Below are 22,263 nucleotides of genomic sequence, written 5' to 3' on the forward strand. Positions count from 1 at the left end.
CGAGGGAATGCGTACATTCAGGACGGGTGTCAAGGTAAACCTCAATCCACCACTAATATTATTTAAATTAATTCATATATATATATATATATTCTTGGATGTTTTTGTTAGTTATGTATAACAAAAATAAGCTATGACTAACAATCTCAAAACATGTAAAATGATAATCAAATGTGAAATAATTGTGTATATATATAAGTTATATAAACTTAATTAAAGAGCATATATTTTTTAACATGATAAATGTCATTAATTAGATTTGATGTAATTACATACATTATTTGCTAAATATAATAAAAATATGTAAAACTATAATTTTTTTATAATGAATTTTAATATTAAATTTTATAATTTTTGTTATAGTATGAACATTGTGTTTCAATTTCTATTTATAAATATTATTAACAAATATAATAAAATAATAAATTATTAGAAATTGAAATACATGATCATTTTTTATTTATACATAACTAAAGGACTAAATAAATAAATAAATTGCTTTAGTTGGATAAAGGATATTGTATGTCTATAGAATATTTAATTTATTATTATTTTGAAAATATAATATTTAATTAATGATTTTAGATATTGAATTTTATGAAAGTATATGCACGTACTTATTACACAAAAACGTACAAATATGTACTAAGTAATGTAACAATGTTTCAATAGCTAAAAGAGAAATATATATATATATATAAAAATATATATATATATTTACATATATAAACTCATGGAAATAATAAGAGGTTAGACAATTTTTTTTTTTTATGATGGGCATATAGTGCCTTGTATAATACAAAGATATATATATATATATCATAATAAATACATAAAAAATAGTAATATTTATTTCAAATATATATTAACAAGAAAAATAATACAAATTAATTGTCAGATATTAATGAATGCAATGATGAGAAAATCCCGAATCCATGTCAGGGAGGCAGTACTTGCGTCAACACAATCGGGGGATTTCGTTGTAGTTATAAGCGCAAATTTATCTTTATAGGTATGTCTTTATTATATACAATGCATATTTATGTATGTATGCCTGGTTATCAATTCATTCATAAAATAATATTTATAATGCATGCACGGTTAATTAACTAATTCTATAAAAATAGCAAAAAATCATTACCAATAGTGGTACATCTAGGAAGTCATTCCAACAAAAGTAAAAACAAATAATAATAATATTGGATATAATAATATATATTAGAACAAAATTTTGATATGAATGAAGATTAAATAAACAAAGCAATGGGTGTATGTGGGTCATCTCATAGAGTAAACTTGTTGATATGAATGAAGATTAAATAAACAAAAATACAAAGTAATGCGTGTAGAAAGTATCACATTGGGTATTATTATGCCACCAGCAAGTGTCCTGAAAAAATTGTCATATTTCTATACATGTTAAACAGGTGTAGGAGCTGGGTTTCCTCCTGGAGCATTAATTCTAGTTTTTGGCATGTGGAGATTACACAAATTCATAAAGAAAAGAAAAGCAGTTCAACAGAAGAAAGCATTTTTCAAAGGTCTTTTGTTGGAACAACAAATGCAAACAAGTGAAAACAATGTTGAACAAACCAAGTTGTTTGATTTAAAAGAGTTAGAGAAGGCAACTAATTATTTTAGTATGGATAGAATTCTTGGCCAAGGAGGTCAAGGAACTGTGTACAAAGGTATGTTGGAAGATGGAAAGATTGTTGCTATAAAGAAGTCTAAAATAATTGATGAAGCCAAACTTTCTCAATTCATTAATGAGGTTGTCATTCTTACGCAAATCAATCATAGAAATGTTGTTAAGTTATTGGGATGTTGTTTGGAGACAGATCTTCCACTTCTAGTTTATGAATTCATACCAAACGGGACACTTTCTGAGTTTATTCATCAGAGAAATATGGAGTTTCCTTTTACATGGAGCATGCGATTGCGAATTGCAACTGAAGTTGCAGGAGCTCTTTCATACTTACATTCAGGGGCTTCTTTTCCAATTTATCATCGAGATGTTAAGTCTACAAACATACTCCTAGATGAAAAATTGAGAGCAAAAGTTGCAGATTTTGGTACATCAAGAACTATTTCCTTAGAGCAAACTCACTTGACCACTTTAGTTTATGGCACATTTGGTTATCTAGATCCAGAATATTTTCAATTAAGCCAATTTACAGATAAGAGTGATGTTTATAGTTTTGGAGTGATTCTTGTCGAGCTCTTGACTGGACAAAAAGTAATATCTGCAACAAGGTCTGAAGAAGGAAAAAGTTTGGCGACATATTTCAAAATGACAATGAAGGAAAACAGTCTTTTTGACATTCTTGATGGTCAAGTTCTCAAAGATGCGCCAAAAAAAGAGATCATAGTTGTTGCTGATCTTGCACAGAGATGCTTACATTTGAGCGGAAGGAATCGACCTACCATGAAAGAAGTAGCAAAGGAGCTAGAGAGGATACAAGTCATTGATAATAAAGATTCAAAGGGTAGTCAACATGATTATGTAGAGTTAGCATATGCACAACCTGAAATTGCAGACTCTTGGACTAATTCCACATCGTCAATAGAGTTAACTTTTGATAGTGCTGCTACTAGCTTCTCGTTGCATCAAGAATTATCATTGTTGTAAGGGTGAACAAATATAGTAATATCCTTTTTGTACATAGTACTCTTCACTTATTTTTTTCTATCTTAAATTTGAGAGATCAATTATATATTGTGGTTTACTTTATTGGTTAATATTGTTAACTTTGGTTTCATCTGATTATATTAGCATTCAACGCTTGGTACCTTTACTATGTAATATAATATAGTAGTATTTGTGTTTTTGTATGGTTTTGGCCTTTTTATTTTTCTAATTAGTTCTTTTTATACGAATTTTTATTGCCCACTATCTAATAAATATTATCTCCATAAATATTATTCTTACAAGTAGGTGAGAATGATGGTGAACATGCATATTCACACAAATATACCACCTTTCAATCTCTTTATCGATACTCGATCTCTTCTGGTACGAAACACAGCATCTCTTTATTCTTAAATTAGCAAGTAAAATTCATCAAACAAGTACATTTGAGTTGACCCATAATCCAATTGTCAGAAGAAAAAAAAACCATTAGTTTAACATATTACACATATGCACATCATATTACTTTATTATTATAATATGTGAGACAAATGGTGAATGTGTGACTACATCTATCACCCATATATTTAAATATATATATATATATATATATTAGTTGTTAAGGCCATACAAGGTATGGCTCTATTATACTAAAAATATAAAGCTCAAATTTATATATTAACTTATGTAAATGACATTATAAAAAAAAAATTTAAAAAAACAAGAATGAAATGAATATATATCCAATTTCTTTTTATAAAAAATTCACATAATAATTGTATAAATTTAAATATATTTTTTCGTCTAAATATATAATTTATTTATTAAAAGAAAAAATTAATATGGAGTGGTTCTTGTTGAGCCCTTGATTGGATAAAAAGCAACATCTACAACAAGGGTTAAAGGAAGGAAGATGTTTGGCGACATATTTCACAATGACAATGGAGGAAAAAATTAGTCTCTTTGACATTCTTGATGATCAAGTTATCAAAAATGAACCAAAAGAAGAGATCTTAATTGTTGTTGACCTTGCACAGAGATGTTTACATTTGAGTTAAAGGAATCGACCTGCCATGAAAAAAGTAGCAATGGAACTTGAGATGATACAAATAATTGATAAAGATTCTAAGGATAGTCAACATAATTATGAAAAGCTAGAATAATACACAACCTAAAATTGTGGACTACTTTTGGAATGTTTCAATCATCGAAGACCAAATATTGTAGTCGTGTAAGAGCACTCCTAATGGAGAAGGTAAAATGTTTTATTCTTTTTAATATAGAGAAAAAATTGTTAAATAGTCTTCCAATGAATGGTGTAAACTTATATTTTTTTTTTATCTAAATGAATAGTATTTCTCTATATGTAGTGAAACACTATTCATCAAGTTATAAATATTTTATTATTTTTTATAAATTTTTGTATATATATATATCAGTGTGATACTATTATATATTTAATTATTTTATTTCTTAAAATGAATAAAATATTTAAAAAAATATATAATATTTAAATGATGTAGAGAAAAAATAGAGAAGCTGATGTATGATATAATGTAAAAATTTGAGATAAATTATAATAAAGTATGTTTTAGTGATGTATTTTGTAATATAGAGGAGAACATCCATTGTGAGTGCTCTAACACGTGCAAGAACGAACATACTAGACACCCAAGCAGCAAAGCCAAAGAACCATATCCCAACCATCTTCTAAGCATTAAGAGACTGCACGATGGAAACATTTCTCAAAGATGCATGGCACATCCTTGAATTGCATTATAAACTTGTTATTGATTTTAGAAATATAGGGTATTTGATAGGAATATCTCTTATTAGATGGTACTAAAATTATTATATTTCAATGTGTTACTAAATTAGTATATAAAAAAAGATTAATTTGTATATTATAGAAAATTTATTGACCAAAATAGTAATGTACCATTTGTTACTAATTTTTTTACAAATATAGGAACCGTATTAAATACGTATATTTCTTGTTTTTTTTTTTTATATAATTTGGTTGATCAGTTATGATTATAGAAACTAAACATGATCACATACATGGTCCTTTCAGATGATGAATCGGCACACAATAGTTTGGTATTTAAATGTCAGTAAAAATGAAAGTTTTAGTATTTTAGCAGTAAATTTCTTAATCAAATATTTGTGTAGTGGGTCGTCAACAATTTTCATCTCAACTTTTCTTCAATCTAATTAAATTGAAGAAAATCCTCAAGCTGTCTCTGCCAATGATACAAACTATATGTTCTGCTTCTGCATGCACTTCTCATTTTGGTGCACATTTTATTAACAATTAGATAATTTATTACAACACAAATTTAAACAATATAACATGCATTATTGACTACTGAAGAAAAAGATAGTATTAAAATATATTGTAATACTTTATCTAGTCTTGTGCTATTCTTTATCACCACTCTCTCACAACCTCATTTCAATATACAAATATCTTATCTGATCAATCAATGTTCTCTGATACGTCTTCTTCCATCAAACTTTTTCTAGCTGATCTCCATGAACGAAAATGTGGTAAGTTTCTTTAACCACAAAGGCCCTTGTAACATGAAGCACCATCCAGGAAGGAAAATTGTCCTTGTATTATTTCATCAATTTATAACGTTTCAAGTTCCACAATGAGGAATTGAATAAATCACATTAGCTAAACAAGAAGAAGAAGAAAAACAAAGGGTATATATGAAACAAATTTTTCTTATGACACCAACCAAAAGGGCAGGCATCTGCACAAATTTGTGCGGTAAGCTAGATTGTCTTGGCAACTTTTGGCAGAGATTTAAGAAGAGCGGGTGATGGCTTCCTCAGAGTGTGAATGAGAAGGATCATTAGTGTCAAAGCCCCAGCTTGATGAGCACTGCCCAGGGAAACTGGCACGTATGACAAAAGGGTAGATATCCCCAAGGTAACCTGCAATGATTACAAGTACGATCATCAAATATCGTTCAGTCCTAGCTACGTGTTCAAGGGGAAGAACCAAGTTTCGATCTTTAAAGTCAGAAGAACATTAATAGAAATTGAGTTATCTTTAAAGTCAGAAGAACATTAATAGAAATTGAGTTATCGAAACATATGTACCTAAAGACCAGCCATGCCAACAGTGCTTCCAATCAAATATCGAACTGCAGGATGAAGATCCACCTTCCTCGTTAACCACCATAATGAGCCGATTGAAACTAAAGTGGCTGTTGCCAGGATACGATGGTCAAGCTGTAAATGAGGTTAAAAGGAATATTCTATGATCACATTGATGAGTATAGGTTCACACGGATTTCAGGAAACTAATGTTCATACGGAGTTTGAGCCATTGAGCTCGTAATTCAATGGATTAAAATATATTTTTCTGAATTTGAGATCTCGTGAATACCTTTATGAATCAAAATTCAATGACAGACTGAACCTAAATCATGCTAAGGAATTCTCTCAATAATACACAGTAAAGAAACACCACAGGAAAATTACCTGCACCAATGAAGTATTCTCAAAGAAGTTGCGAATAAGTGGCATGTCCCTGGTATCCATGTGTCACCCATCTTTGGAAAAGTATTGTAGGCATGTCCCTGGAAATTCACAAAATCATTACCACGATACGCTACTAGCAAAAAAAACCATACCACCTACTAATTAATTTGTTAAAAACTGAGCAATACAATAACAGTTGAAGTTACATACAGCATCATTTCCTGCAACAAATGCTCCTGAGACAGCAGTAATGCCGACGAGTAAGCTGACAGGAAGAGCAAGTCTCTTTACTTTTGCAGGCCCCTTAACCCAGGACATTGATTCTGCAGGTGGTTCGGGCATTACCACCGAGAGACCTGTCCAAAGAAGGCCACTGTATATAACAAATGCCGAAGTGAGATGAGCTGCAAGCCGATACGGGCTTACTCTAGGCTGTGCATATTCAGATGGTGGTTCCTATTTGAAAAAAGAGAGATCATTTAAAAAGGCGCAAACCACAACATTTTTCGATTCAAATTTGCAAATACACTTAATATAAGGTGCCTACCTCTAAACCACTTTTAACCATCCACCATCCAATCAGACCCTGCCCAGCACCAAGGGCGAAAAGAGTAGAGAGTTTCAGTCCAAGTCGTATGGTAATATATCCCTTACGAAGAAAATATGAAAATGGCAAAGCAAACATGATACCAAGAGCTCTTCCCCACATACGATGAGCATATTCCATCCAGTATATAAATTTGAAATCATCAATGCTCATTCCTCTATTAACCCTGCAAAAACCATCGTCCATAAATTCAAAAAATATTAATAATATTATAGCAAATGCCATAAAATAATCCTTGTCCGAACTCCAAAAGAGTTCACCTCAAAACCGTTAAAAACTAGAAAGCTAAGCATCACAAACCATTAGCAATGCTACAAATACATGTACTGTTCTTTTCTTTCACTGACCGCTTATATTCAGGGGACTGCTTGTACTTTTCGAATTCCTGTAACCATTCCTCATCAGATAGAGGAGGGAGCCCACCACTGAACTTCCAATCAGTCATTGAAAGACCAGATCTTGTTAGTCGTGTAACACCTCCAAGTACGACCATACTAAACACCCAAGCAGCAGAGCCAAAGAGCCATATCCCAACCATTTTCTGAGCATGTGGTCCTCCATTTACAAGTAGCTTCAGTCCTTCATTACTTTTTGCATTAAGAGATTGCACGGTGGAAACATTTCTCAAAGATGGCACACACTGACCCTGAATTGCATTATAAACTTGTTACACAAGTATTACATTTAAATTACATGAACATGATACATGAATTGTGTTCTAATTCCCAAGTGAAACTGAGTTAGAACAAGGACTTCCATTACATTTAATTGTCATGGAATACAGGGTCGCCATAAGAAACACATAATATCAAAAGCAAAAATATGCAACTATCGACTTTTCTGCTTTTGTGGTTACTTCCCGCTATCAAATTCGCAATTTAGAATATAATAGCTGAATATGTAGCAAGTACTTAGATACCTAAAAACATATATATATGATACTTAAAAGAAATAAATTTTAAAGCAGGAATGAGGTCGAAATGGCATTTATGAAACCAATGAATTTTTGCAAGTTGAAATTTTTAAACTTTAATCTTGGGTTACTGCTAGCTGATGCAGTAAGAAGTAATGATGCTCAACTAAAATATAAAAATATCTACATATAAACTTAAATGTAAGAGCACACACTGATATGAAGCAAAGAACAAAAAATCTAGAAAACGAAATAAAAAGAAAGACAGCAGACAAGGAACCAGCCATATAAGTCCTAAGAACCAATATATATATATATATATATATATATACTTATATCATAGCACAAAAGTTTAAAAAAAAATTGTTTTCTGATATCCCAAGCTATGATTTTTAAAATATCTACAACTGCAATGACAGTTTACAGAACTCCACAATCAAATCTATGACTACTATATAAAAATGAGAAAGTAGTCATTTTGGGTGTCTCGAAATGGCATTTAATGAAGTTGAAGCTAATCAATTCAGCTCAAAGTGTTTGAAGTTGGTTCAAGTTTCCATACAACAAAATTTAGCAAAGTACAATCTCTTAGTTCTAAAGATAAAGATAGAAGAACCTTAGGGGAAGATCGGAAGTCATGCAGAATTCTCCGTACGATTCCAGTGGAGAAAAATCTAGATGTCTCCTCCCTTGCAACTCTAGACGAAGATGATGTTGCTTGGGTGAGGTGGTTGTAGAGAGCCTTACGGTTACTCTTCACCAACAAAAATGGTGATAATCGGCTCCGGAACATCTCTCTTTCTTTCTGTCTCAATACCAATGCCAATGTGTGAGGGTTTTACTAGCCCATATAGGGGTTTAGCATCTACTAACTTTTTTTAACAATAAAATGTATTTCTTTGGAAACTTGTAAACTAATTATATCATAAACCATTTTCAAATCACAACTGAGATTCTACTTGCAAGCAACTACAACTGTGGTGTGGTTGGTATAGAAATGGCAAATTCTAAAAGATTTCCAACCTAATCTCATGCCAAGTAACTAAAGAAGTTCGATATAAAGCTTCCTGAAAAAACAAATGTAGAAATAGTTGTTAAAAGTTGAAACATATACAAGAGAAAGATGAAAGTTATTCAATCTAATGATGGGTGTTGAGACATTAGCTTTAGCCATACTATGGTTAATTAAGAACAACAAAACCTTGCACATACTACTAATGACACATGACCCCTTAACTCAATCTTTAGTTTCTAAGAACTTTGAACAACGAAACATGAAGCAGTTTGTCGTCACTGTAACCAATTCTTAACACAGACATTTTATCAAACACTACACATACCAACTACAGCACATACATTTTATCGAATACTATCTATCTATTTATCTATCTATCTATAAAGATACATATACATATAACAACTAACACAATATAGAATACACAAAGCTATAAAATGGAGACAGGTTGAGCCTGCTCCGAGAGAGAAATAAAAAGGAGAGATTTTTACTGTGTGGTAGCTGAGTTGAGTTGAGATGATGAGCAGAGAGTTGGCGAGTGAGGTGTAAGGAGGTCGACGAGGACCGTGGATGTAGCGTAGCAGCTGGTCGGGGCGGCGCATTGATGAACGACGACGGAGGAGCGTTGAGCTTGAGGTGATCTCGGAAGATCAAAAGAGGTAAGAAGAAGAAGAACGGAGTTTAAATTACAATGATTTAAATATATATTTATTGGGTTAATTAGTTGAAGAAAAAGAAAACAAGAACGTCTTTAAAAATATTAATTGTATTTTGGAAAATTATTTGCTTTTTAATTAACTAAAATTGTTCGGCAAAAAATAAAAATAAAAAAACTAAAATGGTGGGAATAGTTGTCGTTTTTACCATCATGTTGTCGTACGCCAACGACAGCTCACAGATACACCAATCAATGACCAAATCATGCAAAAAATTGGTAACCAAATAATACGGCACCGTTTTGGTGATCATTAGTCCAAAGGACATAATGCTACTTATTATACTTAACCATCAATATAATAGTATTAATTGAAATTTACTTCTTTCTGAGCAATTTCATATGCTATAAAGGAGAATTAAGACTATTACTTTGATGTTGTTATATTGATCATCAAATGTCTCGATATTGAATCCATCTAATTGTTGCAACAAAGGAGCATTAAGACCATTAATCAATGAGATGAATACTACAAGCAAAAGGGTAGTTCTTTGTCATTTCACTCCAATTCCTCCATGATCAATAAACACGACAAGTTTCATGAAAAACGACAGCACATTTTTCTTTAAAAATGCCATCCTCCTTGATAAACGACAGTGATCGAAAAAACGATACCTTTTTTAAAACGATATATTATTTGATAAACGATATGTTTATAAAAAACGACAATATCAAAGAGCTCACTCACGCACTGTCGAAGCTACTAGGTGAGAGCCAACAATGGCGTCCTCCGCTGCCAGGCCTGGCTCATCCTCCATCATCAGCCGGACTCTCTCCCCTTCTCTTTCTTATACCTCATTCTCGATTTTCCATCGCTTAGCTTCGGTGTTAGCTCAGTAAATGTTCATGTCCGGTTCCAGATTTCCGGGTCAAGTTACTCGCCGCCGAACGACCCGGCTCCGAACTGGAGCAACCGCCCGCCTAAGGAGACTATCCTTCTAGATGACTGTGATACGATCACTGGCTTATAGTAATGGAGTTAGCCAATCACCCCAAACTACCTGGGGATGAAATGGTCAATTCTTATGTCAAAACCCTTGCCACTGTTCTTGGGAGGTACTGAGCTAACTCGTTTGATTGTTAAAGGGGTTTGAGAAAAGTTTCAACCTTTTTTAATGGGTTTTAGTGATTTTGTGTTTTAGTGAGAAGGAGGCAAAGAAGAAGATATACTCTGTTTCCGCTACTACATATACAGGTTTTGGTGCTTTAATTTCAGGGTAGCTTTCTATCAAAGTAAAAGGAATAGTTTTATTATTACTTTAAATTTTGGATTTTTGTTGTCGAGTACTCATTTGTTTTAGAGATGTTATTGTTTTAATAAGATTTTGATTGTCTGTTGTTATGCATATTAATGAATATTATAGATAAATTTGCAGCAACTAAAATTTAATGGTAAATTTTCTGATGAATATTCTCTTCGCTATTTTGATCCGATCGTATTATGCCCACACCAAAATGATGACAGGAGTGATTTTTACCTAAAAAAATGTTTACTTGCTGATTTGAATGCAATAATTTTACGTTACTATGGTGATTTTTTGTTTCTTTTTAGTTGAATCTATTCATGATGTTGTAAGATAAAAAATAACGTATATAAAACTTGAATAACATAATATGATAAATATAATATTTATATTTATTAAATTAAAGATACATAAATATTATAATTATAAATAATGCAATATAAATAACTTATAATATATATAACAATATTATAATTATAATTATAAATAATACAATATAAATAATTTATAATATATATAACAATATTATAATTATAAATAATACAATATAAATAATTTATAAATGACAATATTATAATTATAAATAACACAATATAAATAATTATAATATAAATAACAATATTATAATTATAAATAACATAATATAAATAATTATAATATAAATAGCAATTATAATTAAGTTAGACAATAATTATAAAGAACAAAATAAAAGCCGAGGCCTGTGTAACACACAGTTTCCTTAAAACAGATTCGTCGCCTCTACGAAGTTTCGACGTCGATCTCCCAGGATACAACGGTGAACGACAAGTAACTCAATTAATTCGCCGAACCAAATATACCCGAACTCTATCACACTAGAACAAATCTAAGAACTATAAATAGTAGAAAGGAAAAAACAATATTGAAAATATATATATATATATATCTTAATCTTCAATGGAATACAAATATATATATATATATATGAATATAAGTTTTTGGTGTAATTTAAACTATGGCGTCCACGTTTACTTGGAGGCGCTATTGTATGCAAATTCAATATTTTAAAATTAATATGGATTAATTGTTAAATTTTAAGGAGTATATCAATGTGTAAAATATTACCTCGTTCACAATCAGCTGGGATATCTGCCGGTCCACGTGGAGGATCGCATCCTCCACCATCACCCCCGTGAGATTGAGCAATAACATCAGCCATATCTGTCAAATTAATCGATATTAAAATTACATTTATCAGTTAAAAATGACAATATAAAATTATTTATTGTTAAAAATAATTACTTCAACATATTATAAAATTACCACTTAATTATCACTATAATAATCTTCACTATCATCATCGGTTTCTATGTGTTCATCTTCCTCTTCATCATCTTCATATTCAACCTCCTCCTCCTCCTCCTCCACTTCCTCTTCCTCCTCCTCCTCCACTTCCTCTTCCTCCTCCCTCTCCTCCTCAATTGCAACATTATCTATCTCAACAAATTGTAATGGAGCCCCCGTACGTTCAAAGCTGATTTGTGGCAACGGTCCAAGATCAACGAATAATTGGAAATTAGAGGAACTAGTGTCGTGCATAACATCTACTTCTACATCCTCCGCTTGTTCTTCAACTAGTGGGATGTCCCACACATTTCTGTGATGCACTTCTTGGACGACTTTCCAATGAGATTTATTTTTAAGGTCTTCAATGTAGAAAACTTGGTTAGCCTGAGTTGCTAAGATAAATTTATCATCTTTGAAGGCCTCCGAACTGGTTTTGATACTCGTTATGTTTTGCTCAAACTTTAATCCTGAAGACCGATTAGTGTCAAACCATTTGCACTTAAATAATACAACAGAACAACCAGAAAGATAAGACATCACTAAAACTTCTTCCAACTGGCCGTAATAAGTACTATTTTCGACACCCGCTACAGAGACTCCACTATTTTGAGTTTTGCGATTCTTGTCCCTGTCATAACACAAAAATCTTACTCCATTTACAACACACCCAGGGTACGACGCAACACGAGTTGAAGAACCGTTTGCTAAAGAGATTAATTCTTCATCTACTTCCAAGGATCCTGTTTGTCGAAGATGATAAATCTTATTATAAAACCAATTAGGAAATTCCTCTCTATGTAATTGGTCTAGGTTTTCAACACCTCTAGTCTGTAAAATTTCCCTATGCTCTCTGCAAAAAACAAAAACAACTAATTTAAGAGCTACTAATAAGAGTTATAATAAACATGCAATGAAATGATGAACTACTTTAATTACTTACCGAAGATATGGCAAGATCTCATTGCAGTTGTTTAGAATATACCAATCTGCTATTTTCTTCACTTCATCTTCCAAAATTGTCAATGATTTCTTACCAATTGGACGACCCTGAGATCGAAAGACCGACATCTTTTTAAGTGATGGACCAACATCTACATTTCGGTCTGGACGATTGAACTTTGTCTCAACACCTTTCAAGTACATGGAGCAAAATGTTAATGCCTCATCAACCACATATCCTTCTGCTATTGAGCCCTCTGGACGTGCTTTGTTACGGACATAATTCTTCAATTTTTTCATATACCTTTCAAAAGGATACATCCACCTCATGTGAACCGGTCCTCCAAGTATTGCTTCTTCCGGTAAATGTATTAGTAGATGGACCATGGTATCGAAAAAAGCAGGTGGGAAAATATTCTCTAACTTGCAAACAATCTCAACAATTGAAGTTTGGACTTTTTCTAAATCTGAGACTTTTAGAGTTCTCGCACAAATGAGCTTGAAGAAAGTGCATAACTCAATAATAGTTGTACTCATTGATTTCTCTAGGAATGCATGCACACCAACTGGCAAAAGGCGTTGCATAATGATGTGACAATCATGCAATTTCAAACCAGTTATCTTATTGTCATTGTCAATCACATTTTTCCTTAGGTTAGATCCAAAACCATCTGGAAACTTCACTGATTTAAGAAATCGACAAAACTTTTGGCGATCTTCAACAGTGAAAGTGAATTTGGCCGCAGGCTTTTGTATCCGACCATTCAACTTCCTCAGCTGTAACTCTGGTCTCATCTTCATCTTCTCCAAGTCTACTCTGGCACTAACTGTGTCTTTGGTCTTATTCTCCAGCCCAACTATTGTGCCTACTAAACTGTCACACACATTTTTCTCAACATGCATAACATCTAGATTGTGTCGCAACATTATGTTGGCCCAATATGGGAGCTCAAAAAATATACTTTTTTTCCGCCAACCAACTTGCTCTTTTGTACGCTTTCTTTTTTGGCCGCCATAACTGACATGCTTACCAGGAAGAGAATCAGGTATAAAACTCATTTGTGTGAACATTTCTTGCATGGTTAATGGCTGTGGTGGTAATCTCTTTTCAACGACACCATATGTCTTCTTGTCCCTTCTAATGACATTTCTTGCAAATGTTGGATTATTTCGGTCAAAGTCCTTCCAAGCTTTCCCATCAGCAGGATGACGCAATACACCATCTTCTTTTATACGTTGCTCGTGATGCCATCTCATATGTTGAGCAATGTGCCTCGATGCATATTTTCGCATTAACCTAGGGGTTAAAGGAAAATAACGCATCACTTTATGAGGCACTTTCTTTCCCTTGGTGTTCTTGTCCACCCATCGATCCTCTCCACAAACAGGACATTTGCTTTTTCCAGCATGTTCTTTCCAAAACAGTGCGCAATCATGCTTGCAGACATGGATTGACTCGTAGCCCAATCCAAGTTTCCGCAACAACCTTTTCGCTGCATAGTGCGATTTTGGAAGCTTATTTGGGGCTGGAAATGCATCATGTAACAACTCCAGCATTCCATCAAATATTTTGTTGGGAATTTTTCCCAACACTTTGAAATGCATTAACTTCACTAGGAAATTCAATGAAGTGTAATTTTGACACCCGGGGAATAATGGAGCCTCGATCTCAGCAAACAAATCGTTATAATGTTGCCCACTCCTGTAGTCAGTTGTAGGTATCTCTTGACCGCGCTCATTCTCCGCTTGTTCGTCATTGTCATTTTGCATAAGATCAGTGAGAACATCCATCATCTCATCTTCATCATTTTGATCTATCCGAGCTCTCATTGGTATTATTTCATCCTCTCCATGCCAATGCCAATTGGTATATTTCCGTAGAAAACCATTTACAAAAAGATGATTTTCTAATACATCAATCGTCTGAAATTCAACGTTGACACACCTCCTACACGGACATTTCACCAATCCCCTTGAGTCAACGCACTGCCGGGCTCTCTGGAGAAAATCCATCACACCAGCCTCATACTCATCGGATAATCGATCTGTCAAATTAATCCAACTCTTGTCGATCGACATTGTATGAATGTAGCACTGCACGGAACACTAATCATCAAACTTACAATCAATTTGTGTGTGTCCTAATTCAGAGAGAGGCAAATGTAAGAGTCTTCAATGACTCACCCTCTCTAAACGGGTCTAAGGCTTCTTGTGATGAACACTAAAAAAATATAATATTATCACTATGTGATAATAATACTATTATATCTTTGGTAATAATTTCTTATTACCAAAGAAAAAAGCAAATATAATTAAATATGTTTTTTTAATGTCTTATGCTTTTTGAAGTTAATTATGTTGTTTTATGATATCTAACTATAATATATTTCAGTGTAAATATTATTAAACTTATTTAAATTTGACATATTAATTTAGTATTTATTAAATTACATATTTTACTTATGCTTTATTGAATAGTTTGATTAATTTAAACAAAATTTCTAAAATTTGTTTAAAATTTATTTAACTACTTTAGGATTAATTTTTATTTTTATTAAAATTTAGTTGCATAATGTTAATGTTAATTTTTTTTATTCTTAATTTTAAAATATATTATTTATATAAAAAACATAAATTATTCAAAAATTGAAAAAAAAATATTAAAAAAAATACAGAAAAATTAAAAACAACTAACAAATAATATTAAAAACATATTTTTTTAATTTTAATTTTAATAATGATTAAAACTAACAAATATTAAATTTAATTTTTTTAATTTTAATTTTAATTTTAATAATGGTTTTCAAATAATATATTTGTTAATTTTATTTAATCAGAACTAACACATATTATTTTTTTACATATTAATTTAGTATTTATTAAATTACATATTTTACTTATGCTTTATTGAATAGTTTGATTAATTTAAAAAAAAATTCTAAGATTTGTTTAAAATTTATTTAACTACTTTAGGATTTAATTATTACTTAAATTATTTAATTAATGTTTATTTTTATTAAAATTTAGTTGCATAATGTTAATGTTAATTTTTTTAATCTTAATTTTAAAATAAATTATTTTACTTATCAATTCACTATTTATTAAATTAGAAATTTTATTGAGTACTTCTACTAATATTCACAATATCTCTAAATTTTACAATTCTATAAAAAATTCGGCAGCATAACGACTATATTTTCATCTATCCCAAAATTTAAAATCCTGCAAATAACACATAAAAAATATCCAGACCCAGATCATGCAGAGAGCATTACAAATTCATTTTAAATGACTATATAATTTATAATTATTAGTCTAAATTTTATTAATTATTCAATTTTCTAACCAAAATATTAAAATTCTACTAAAAATTAACAACAACAAATTAATCATCAATATTCATAAAATCTGAATTTTTACTACTAACATAAGCAAAAAAATTAAAATTGACAACAACAACATACTAACATTACCACCAAAATTTTCAAATTAACACTCAAATATTTAATATGTTTACTAATATGTTTAATACACATAAAATTCACCAAACACAACATAGAATTTATTTAAAAAAAATACTAATTAATCATTTAACAATTTTCTAATTCCTAATATCATTTTTACTAATACTTATTTTGAAAACCTAAAAATAAATACATTCTATCTAATATAATTATTTCAGATTTTTATTAAAATTAATATTATATTATTTATATAAAAAAACATAAATTATTCAAAAATTGAAAAAAAAATTAAAAAAATACAGAAAAATTAAAAAAAACTTACCAATGCCTTCAATATCTTGCTAGCAATCCCTATAGTCCAACAAAAACCGAATACCCAACCTTCAAACAAAAATTAGAAAATATCATTATACAATTTCATAAATATATATATATAAAATGAATAAATAAACCATACCTTCAACAAATACACAGAAATTCCTTCACCCTTGGCAATTTTGGGGCTTAAAACCGAGCTTTTATGGAGGAAAACGACTATAATCGGCGGAGGGAGGCGGAGGTTTCGGAGAAAACCCAGAGAAACCAGAGAGGAAGGAGAAGGGGCTTCGCGGCTGAGTGTGATATTTATAAACCCTATACCGAGAACATGTTCTCGGTATAGGTCCTCGGTATAGCAACTAAACCTATTCAGAACCGCGAAAATGTCCCGCGCATATGAAATGTCTATACCGAGGACATGTTGTCGGTATAATGTTCTCGGTATTGAACCTCTTTTTTGTAGTGTTTCTTGCCCAATTTGTCGAACTCAATTAATTCATTTAATTTGATTTTAACCAGTTATAAGTTTAATATATTATGTTATCGAAGCAATCACTGTTTGAAAATGTACCTCAAAGTAGTTTTTTACGTAATACGACAACAACTTTCTACTTAAATCATGTTGTACATTTTAATAATCATGTTATTTATTATCTAATTAATTTTTTTTAATATTACATCGTTTCTAAAAAATATCAAATATAACATGCATTGCACGTATTTTATACCTAGTATATATATAAATATATATATTTATATTTATAATTTTCTTTGTGTGTATGTGTGATTATTTATTCATCATAAAATAATATTTTGTAGTTGTTAATTAACGTAAAACATAGTAAAAATGAATAACAATAGTGCATCTAGGAATTCATTCCACCAAAAATAAAAATCAATAATAATATATATTGCAAATATATAATGGAACAAAATTTAAAAATTACATATATATATATATATATATATAGAGGGAGCGACTACAACTCATCCTATTTTTTGTAACATCGGTGCATCATTTTTCTATTTCGGCACTTGAATAGTTATAATCCAAAAAAAATTTATATGATGGTGTACATTATAGCTATCTAGAACATCCTAAAAATTTTCAATAAATTATGAATAAATTATAGTACCGAAATAGAGTCTAAACTGTCTGTTGCACGCGTGTCTTTTTTTTTGTGTACGCGTGTAAAATTTGACAGTTTGAACTCTGTTTTCGGCTTCGTAAACTATTCAGAATTTCTTGAAAATTTGCAGGATATTCTAAATACCTACAATGTGCACCGTCATATAAAAAAATTTGGAATTATATCTATCCAAGTGCCGAAAATAGAAAAAAAAAATGCACCAGTGTTGAAAATAATGTAATTATAGTCGTTTCCTATATATATATAAATATATATACAAATTAAATAATAAAATAATGTAATTGGGATAACTATTCTACTATTAGAACTCATCTATCCACCTACTCTTATTTTTACAAAGAATCTGATACTTTACTCGCAACAAATTTTGTGAGTAAATTATATTATATTTTAATTTTTTTTATTAATATTTGAATATCCTAGAAGTGAAAATATCTTTTAAATTTATCAATTCTTAATAAATTATAGCACATTTCCAAAAAAAAAAATCACATCTTAACTGCTAGGTACCTACGATTACTAAAAAAGCATAACAAAACGTATTTTTTATGCAAAAGAAAAAAACTTAGGAATTTAACTGTTATTGTGTTAAGAAAATATATATTTTTACCGTCAATATTCATATATTTTAATCAATCATATTTTTAATGAGTAATGATACGTGCACTAAAAATATGTACTTAAATATTATACGTAGTGACGTATCACTGTTTTTAAAATAGTAAATTATAATTTTAATAAATGTTATTAGTTAAGCTAAACTGTTACGTTACTGTGTATAATTTTTAGTGTTTATGTATAAATTTTGTATCAACGTATTATTACTTCTATTTAATATGTTCAAATTAAATAGGTAGGCCATGATTCAAGTACTACTTTATGTTTGAATATCATAGTGTCTGCCGACAAATGCATAAATTTATGAATGACTAGACATCTAATGCAATTAATAAGTAGGGAAAATGTTTGGTTACTGTGGATGTTTCCTCGAATTTTCTTTATATGCTTATTTCTTTTTTATTTTATAAAATTGAATTTCACATTTCTTTGGAATATTATATATTCTCACTAATGTCACATAAATCCCTTATTCACAGAAATAACATTTCCAACTTTCTCATCTCTCTCTCTCTCTCTCTGGTGGAAATAATATCACAAACACTCCCTTCTAGCAAGTACGTATCACAACATATCCTCTTTTATTAATTCATTGGTTTCTTTTTCTTGTTATCTGCCCTCTTCTCAATATATAGTTTTTATTTAGTAATATATTCCTGGGAAAAGTAATATTTCATACATATCTCGACTGTTTAAAAAAAAAAAAGACATCACCTCTTTTAGATAAATTTCTTACTGTGTTTATTTTTTAGATACGAGACGTACGTCAAAGTGATCATTAATAAAGAAGAAAGAAGAAAATGGTAGTAACTACTATGCTGAACTACTACTTGTCTGTTATCATAATTATTGGATCGTTGTTAATGGCAAGATCGTCAACAGTACTAGCTATAGTTGCGAAACCTGGTTGTCCAGAAAAGTGTGGAGATGTAACTATTCCATTCCCTTTCGGAATTGGGTCATCATCATCCAACAATTGTTTTCTTAACAAATGGTTCGAAATCTCCTGCCGCAACTCTACTACGCCTTTCCTCGATCAAACTCAACTACAGGTACTTAACATTTCGTTATATGACAAACGGGTTCAGGTGAGAAGCCCCATCAGTTTCTTCAACTGTGCAAATAAGACAAGCAAAAGATCAGCAAATTTAACAGGAAGCCCCTTCTACTATTCTTTTTACAATCAGTTCATTGCAATAAGTTGTGGTGCTTTTGCCAAGTTGGAAATAAGGAGTGGTAAGGAGGTCTACCAAAATGGGTGCACAAGCAGCAGCTCCACCTGCTCATCATCATTCAGTAGTAGTAATAATATTGATTTTAGTAATTGCGACGATGGCATTAAATGTTGTCGTACTTCTTTCAAAGGTGGTGACAACTTCAAAATCTCCATGGATAATGATTCTAGTACGACTCTTGCAACAAATCATGATAACGAATATTGCAAATATGCGTTCGTGATTGATCCTAACTACAAAACATCCCATGATGATGATCTGGATTATTATGTTCCTGTCCGACTAAGTTGGAACATTAACAGTAAGTATTTCGACATATTTAAAACACATGTTATGCCAACCACATCTAGCAGCTTCGAATGCGACAACTATGATGGTGTTGCTTTAAATTCCTCTCTAGATCGGATATCCAGCTGTGTCTGCCATCATGGATTTCGAGGGAGTGCGTACATTCAGGACGGGTGTCAAGGTAAACCAAAATCCACCGCTAATATTATTTAAATTAATTCATATATATATATATATATTCTTGGATGTTTTTGTTAGTTATGTAAATAATTAGTTTTTTTTTAATTTATGTTTTGCTTTGCATATGCTCCATTCTCTTTAATTCTAAAATTAAATAAGTTGTTACTCTTTATTTTTAAAGATGTTCTAATAAATGTGGAGAAAATATACTTTAACTATTTTTATTTATATAATACACTTGAATACTGACTAACAAATTTTTTTATTCTTTCAATTTTACGGAAAGTTTTACATTTATTACCGTTTTGCCTTTTTTATTCTTCTTTTGTGTTATTTTATAGTTGTCCAGGTTTATGTAGAGTTGTTTTCATGTTGTTTTTTTTAATTGTCTAAGTTTATGTGTAATTGTTTTATTATTGTGTTGATGTCTAATTGATGCTTAGTTTTTTTTTTCAGATATATTTCAATTTTTTTTAAACGTGTTGGTATGCACTGAGTTGACTTCCAATTATTGTTTTTTAGTTGGTTTTGAACGTGTTAATATATAGTAAGTTGATATCTTATCACGTCCCAAGCGGTAGGCCTTAGCAGATTTGTAATATCCATAACTTGGATGGTCAAAGGTCAAACTTTGACCCTCGTTGGAAAATAGTCTTTATAAATTATCATTTAATTTATAATAAATCGTACTATAATTATAAGTTAAAATAATAAAATAACTCCTATAATTATATATAAAAATATTAGTGACAAAAGTATGATCATTTATCATTATAAATAAAACAATAATACTCCTACAGTTATGTAATCACCAAATAGTTAAATTTAATAAGTCATAAACATCCAAAATAATACTTAGCATCCACCATTCCTTATCCCTAACTATTTCATAGATCATTCAGATATACCGATCATTAGATTCGAAGTCGAATACATAAATAATGCTCAAAAGATAAGACAATGACACAAAATAGAAATAGGCTAAGCACATTGGCTCCATCGATAATTCATCTTATCCACAATTGTGTCACTAGGATCCTGGAATGGGAGAGATATAGGGGGTGAGCTTGTAAAGCCCATTAGGAAAGCAACTAATAACATAGGACTCAAACGTGTAAAAAAAACCCCTGCATGGTTAGCTTTTCAAAACAAAACATACATCATCATGTATAAACCAAAATAGAGAGAAACCACAAATAATCATAAGAGCATAGCTACAAGTGCACATCACACTGTCCCCTAGATCCCTAGTTCCCATTACCCACCATAGAAAAACCAACATCCTAAACCGGGTAGCCGGACCTCATAACCACCATAAGGAGGAGACTCATAACATTTCCTGTATACAGATGCTAGGTCTTTACACCTACAGGTGAGTGGACACCTGATCTACCTATGATGATACAGAGACTAGGTCATGAAACAACAACATGCACAAATCATGATTACTATGGATCTCATCGGTATAACCAAATGCAGATAAACATGAAAAGAAAGAAACATATTCCCTTTTTATTTTAGAAAATTGGGCAGCATAACAGCTGCATTTGAATAAAACCCAAAAATCATAACCTGCATAATTAAGTGAACAAAAGAATATATTTGACACTCAGTGCCCTCAGAACAGAACAGAAAACATGCAGATTAAGTTTTCCATTTTTCAAACATTTTATAAATATCAAAATTAGAATATGTTTAATGCAATTCAATACGAGTAAAACAAGTCCAATATTCAAGTTGAGTCCCTAACTCTTAAGAATTTTCAATTCGAGCCCAAAGCGACACTCCCAAGCTTAACGATTATCCTAGAGTGATTTAATTCGATTTATATATCACATTTTTCCTACGTGCATCAAATGAGCAAATGATTATCATTATTGCATTCCTTGTTCAAAATCATGTCAAACGACATATAATATGACCATATTCAAAATTTCAAGTTCCGGAACCTCACCCAAGCGGTGCACTCTAGCGGTTGATAGCGATACCGGAAACGTCGATGAATATATGCATGTCATATATCAAAACGATCCTCTTGAGTAGTACATCATGGATGTACAACTCCTTTGCCCAAATGACCTTTGGTGTCGCCGGAAAATGCTTCCAAAGGGACAGAGATACCCAAA

At 31.0% G+C, this 22,263-nt stretch overlaps 6 protein-coding genes and 1 long non-coding RNA gene across 7 annotated transcripts; 3 read left to right on the plus strand and 4 right to left on the minus strand.

Moving 5' to 3' along the window:
- The first annotated feature begins 1,304 nt into the window (after nucleotides 1-1,304).
- On the plus strand, nucleotides 1,305-2,768 carry LOC133783567 (wall-associated receptor kinase-like 1). The gene has a single exon (XM_062223221.1). The coding sequence runs from the start codon at nucleotides 1,475-1,477 to the stop codon at nucleotides 2,627-2,629; it is 1,155 nt and encodes a 384-aa protein (XP_062079205.1). The 5' UTR covers nucleotides 1,305-1,474; the 3' UTR covers nucleotides 2,630-2,768.
- A 2,673-nt stretch (nucleotides 2,769-5,441) lies between these two features.
- On the minus strand, nucleotides 5,442-6,917 carry LOC133786234 (cytochrome c oxidase assembly protein COX15-like). Its single transcript, XM_062225435.1, has 6 exons — nucleotides 6,672-6,917; nucleotides 6,335-6,580; nucleotides 6,125-6,222; nucleotides 5,957-6,029; nucleotides 5,749-5,872; nucleotides 5,442-5,572 (listed from the first exon to the last, which is right to left on the minus strand). Exons 1-6 carry the CDS (start codon nucleotides 6,915-6,917, stop codon nucleotides 5,442-5,444), a joined length of 918 nt encoding a protein of 305 aa, XP_062081419.1.
- An 84-nt stretch (nucleotides 6,918-7,001) lies between these two features.
- LOC133784556 (cytochrome c oxidase assembly protein COX15-like) lies at nucleotides 7,002-9,298 on the minus strand. Its single transcript, XM_062223851.1, has 3 exons — nucleotides 9,151-9,298; nucleotides 8,261-8,449; nucleotides 7,002-7,377 (listed from the first exon to the last, which is right to left on the minus strand). The coding sequence occupies exons 1-3, from the start codon at nucleotides 9,259-9,261 to the stop codon at nucleotides 7,024-7,026; spliced, it is 654 nt and encodes a 217-aa protein (XP_062079835.1). The 5' UTR covers nucleotides 9,262-9,298; the 3' UTR covers nucleotides 7,002-7,023.
- A 765-nt stretch (nucleotides 9,299-10,063) lies between these two features.
- LOC133784557 (uncharacterized) lies at nucleotides 10,064-10,720 on the plus strand. The gene is made up of 2 exons (XR_009871408.1): nucleotides 10,064-10,430; nucleotides 10,517-10,720. It is a non-coding gene; the product is annotated as an uncharacterized LOC133784557 (long non-coding RNA).
- A 752-nt stretch (nucleotides 10,721-11,472) lies between these two features.
- Nucleotides 11,473-13,262, minus strand: LOC133786235 (uncharacterized). The gene is made up of 3 exons (XM_062225436.1): nucleotides 12,885-13,262; nucleotides 12,161-12,794; nucleotides 11,473-11,490 (listed from the first exon to the last, which is right to left on the minus strand). The coding sequence occupies exons 1-3, from the start codon at nucleotides 13,211-13,213 to the stop codon at nucleotides 11,473-11,475; spliced, it is 981 nt and encodes a 326-aa protein (XP_062081420.1). The 5' UTR covers nucleotides 13,214-13,262.
- A 255-nt stretch (nucleotides 13,263-13,517) lies between these two features.
- On the minus strand, nucleotides 13,518-17,109 carry LOC133786236 (uncharacterized). Its single transcript, XM_062225438.1, has 3 exons — nucleotides 16,670-17,109; nucleotides 14,075-14,977; nucleotides 13,518-13,532 (listed from the first exon to the last, which is right to left on the minus strand). The coding sequence occupies exons 2-3, from the start codon at nucleotides 14,960-14,962 to the stop codon at nucleotides 13,518-13,520; spliced, it is 903 nt and encodes a 300-aa protein (XP_062081422.1). The 5' UTR covers nucleotides 14,963-14,977; nucleotides 16,670-17,109.
- Nucleotides 17,110-18,917: 1,808 nt separating this feature from the next.
- On the plus strand, nucleotides 18,918-20,235 carry LOC133783572 (wall-associated receptor kinase-like 1). Its single transcript, XM_062223227.1, has 2 exons — nucleotides 18,918-18,991; nucleotides 19,187-20,235. The coding sequence occupies exon 2, from the start codon at nucleotides 19,235-19,237 to the stop codon at nucleotides 20,168-20,170; it is 936 nt and encodes a 311-aa protein (XP_062079211.1). The 5' UTR covers nucleotides 18,918-18,991; nucleotides 19,187-19,234; the 3' UTR covers nucleotides 20,171-20,235.
- The last annotated feature ends 2,028 nt before the right edge of the window (nucleotides 20,236-22,263 follow it).

This window comes from Humulus lupulus, chromosome 6 (genome assembly GCF_963169125.1).
Source record: "Humulus lupulus chromosome 6, drHumLupu1.1, whole genome shotgun sequence".
Classification (NCBI taxonomy): domain Eukaryota; kingdom Viridiplantae; phylum Streptophyta; class Magnoliopsida; order Rosales; family Cannabaceae; genus Humulus; species Humulus lupulus.

Bases quoted from the DNA above. Each gene is read 5' to 3' on its own strand.
- LOC133786236 (XM_062225438.1), bottom strand. From the start codon at position 14,962: ATGTCGATCGACAAGAGTTGGATTAATTTGACAGATCGATTATCCGAT.
- LOC133783572 (XM_062223227.1), top strand. From the start codon at position 19,235: ATGGTAGTAACTACTATGCTGAACTACTACTTGTCTGTTATCATAATT.
- LOC133784556 (XM_062223851.1), bottom strand. From the start codon at position 9,261: ATGCGCCGCCCCGACCAGCTGCTACGCTACATCCACGGTCCTCGTCGA. The intron at 8,450-9,150 runs GTAAAAATCTCT...GTATTGAGACAG, and splicing joins CTCAACTCAGCTACCACACA to AAAGAAAGAGAGATGTTCCG. The intron at 7,378-8,260 runs GTTCTTCTATCT...AATGCAATTCAG, and splicing joins ACTTCCGATCTTCCCCTAAG to GGTCAGTGTGTGCCATCTTT.
- LOC133786234 (XM_062225435.1), bottom strand. From the start codon at position 6,917: ATGGACGATGGTTTTTGCAGGGTTAATAGAGGAATGAGCATTGATGAT. The intron at 6,581-6,671 runs GTAGGCACCTTA...TTTTTCAAATAG, and splicing joins TGGTTAAAAGTGGTTTAGAG to GAACCACCATCTGAATATGC. The intron at 5,873-5,956 runs GTATGAACATTA...CCTCATTTACAG, and splicing joins AGCTCAATGGCTCAAACTCC to CTTGACCATCGTATCCTGGC.
- LOC133786235 (XM_062225436.1), bottom strand. From the start codon at position 13,213: ATGAGGTGGATGTATCCTTTTGAAAGGTATATGAAAAAATTGAAGAAT. The intron at 12,795-12,884 runs GTAAGTAATTAA...TGTTTTTTGCAG, and splicing joins GAGATCTTGCCATATCTTCG to AGAGCATAGGGAAATTTTAC.
- LOC133783567 (XM_062223221.1), top strand. From the start codon at position 1,475: ATGTGGAGATTACACAAATTCATAAAGAAAAGAAAAGCAGTTCAACAG.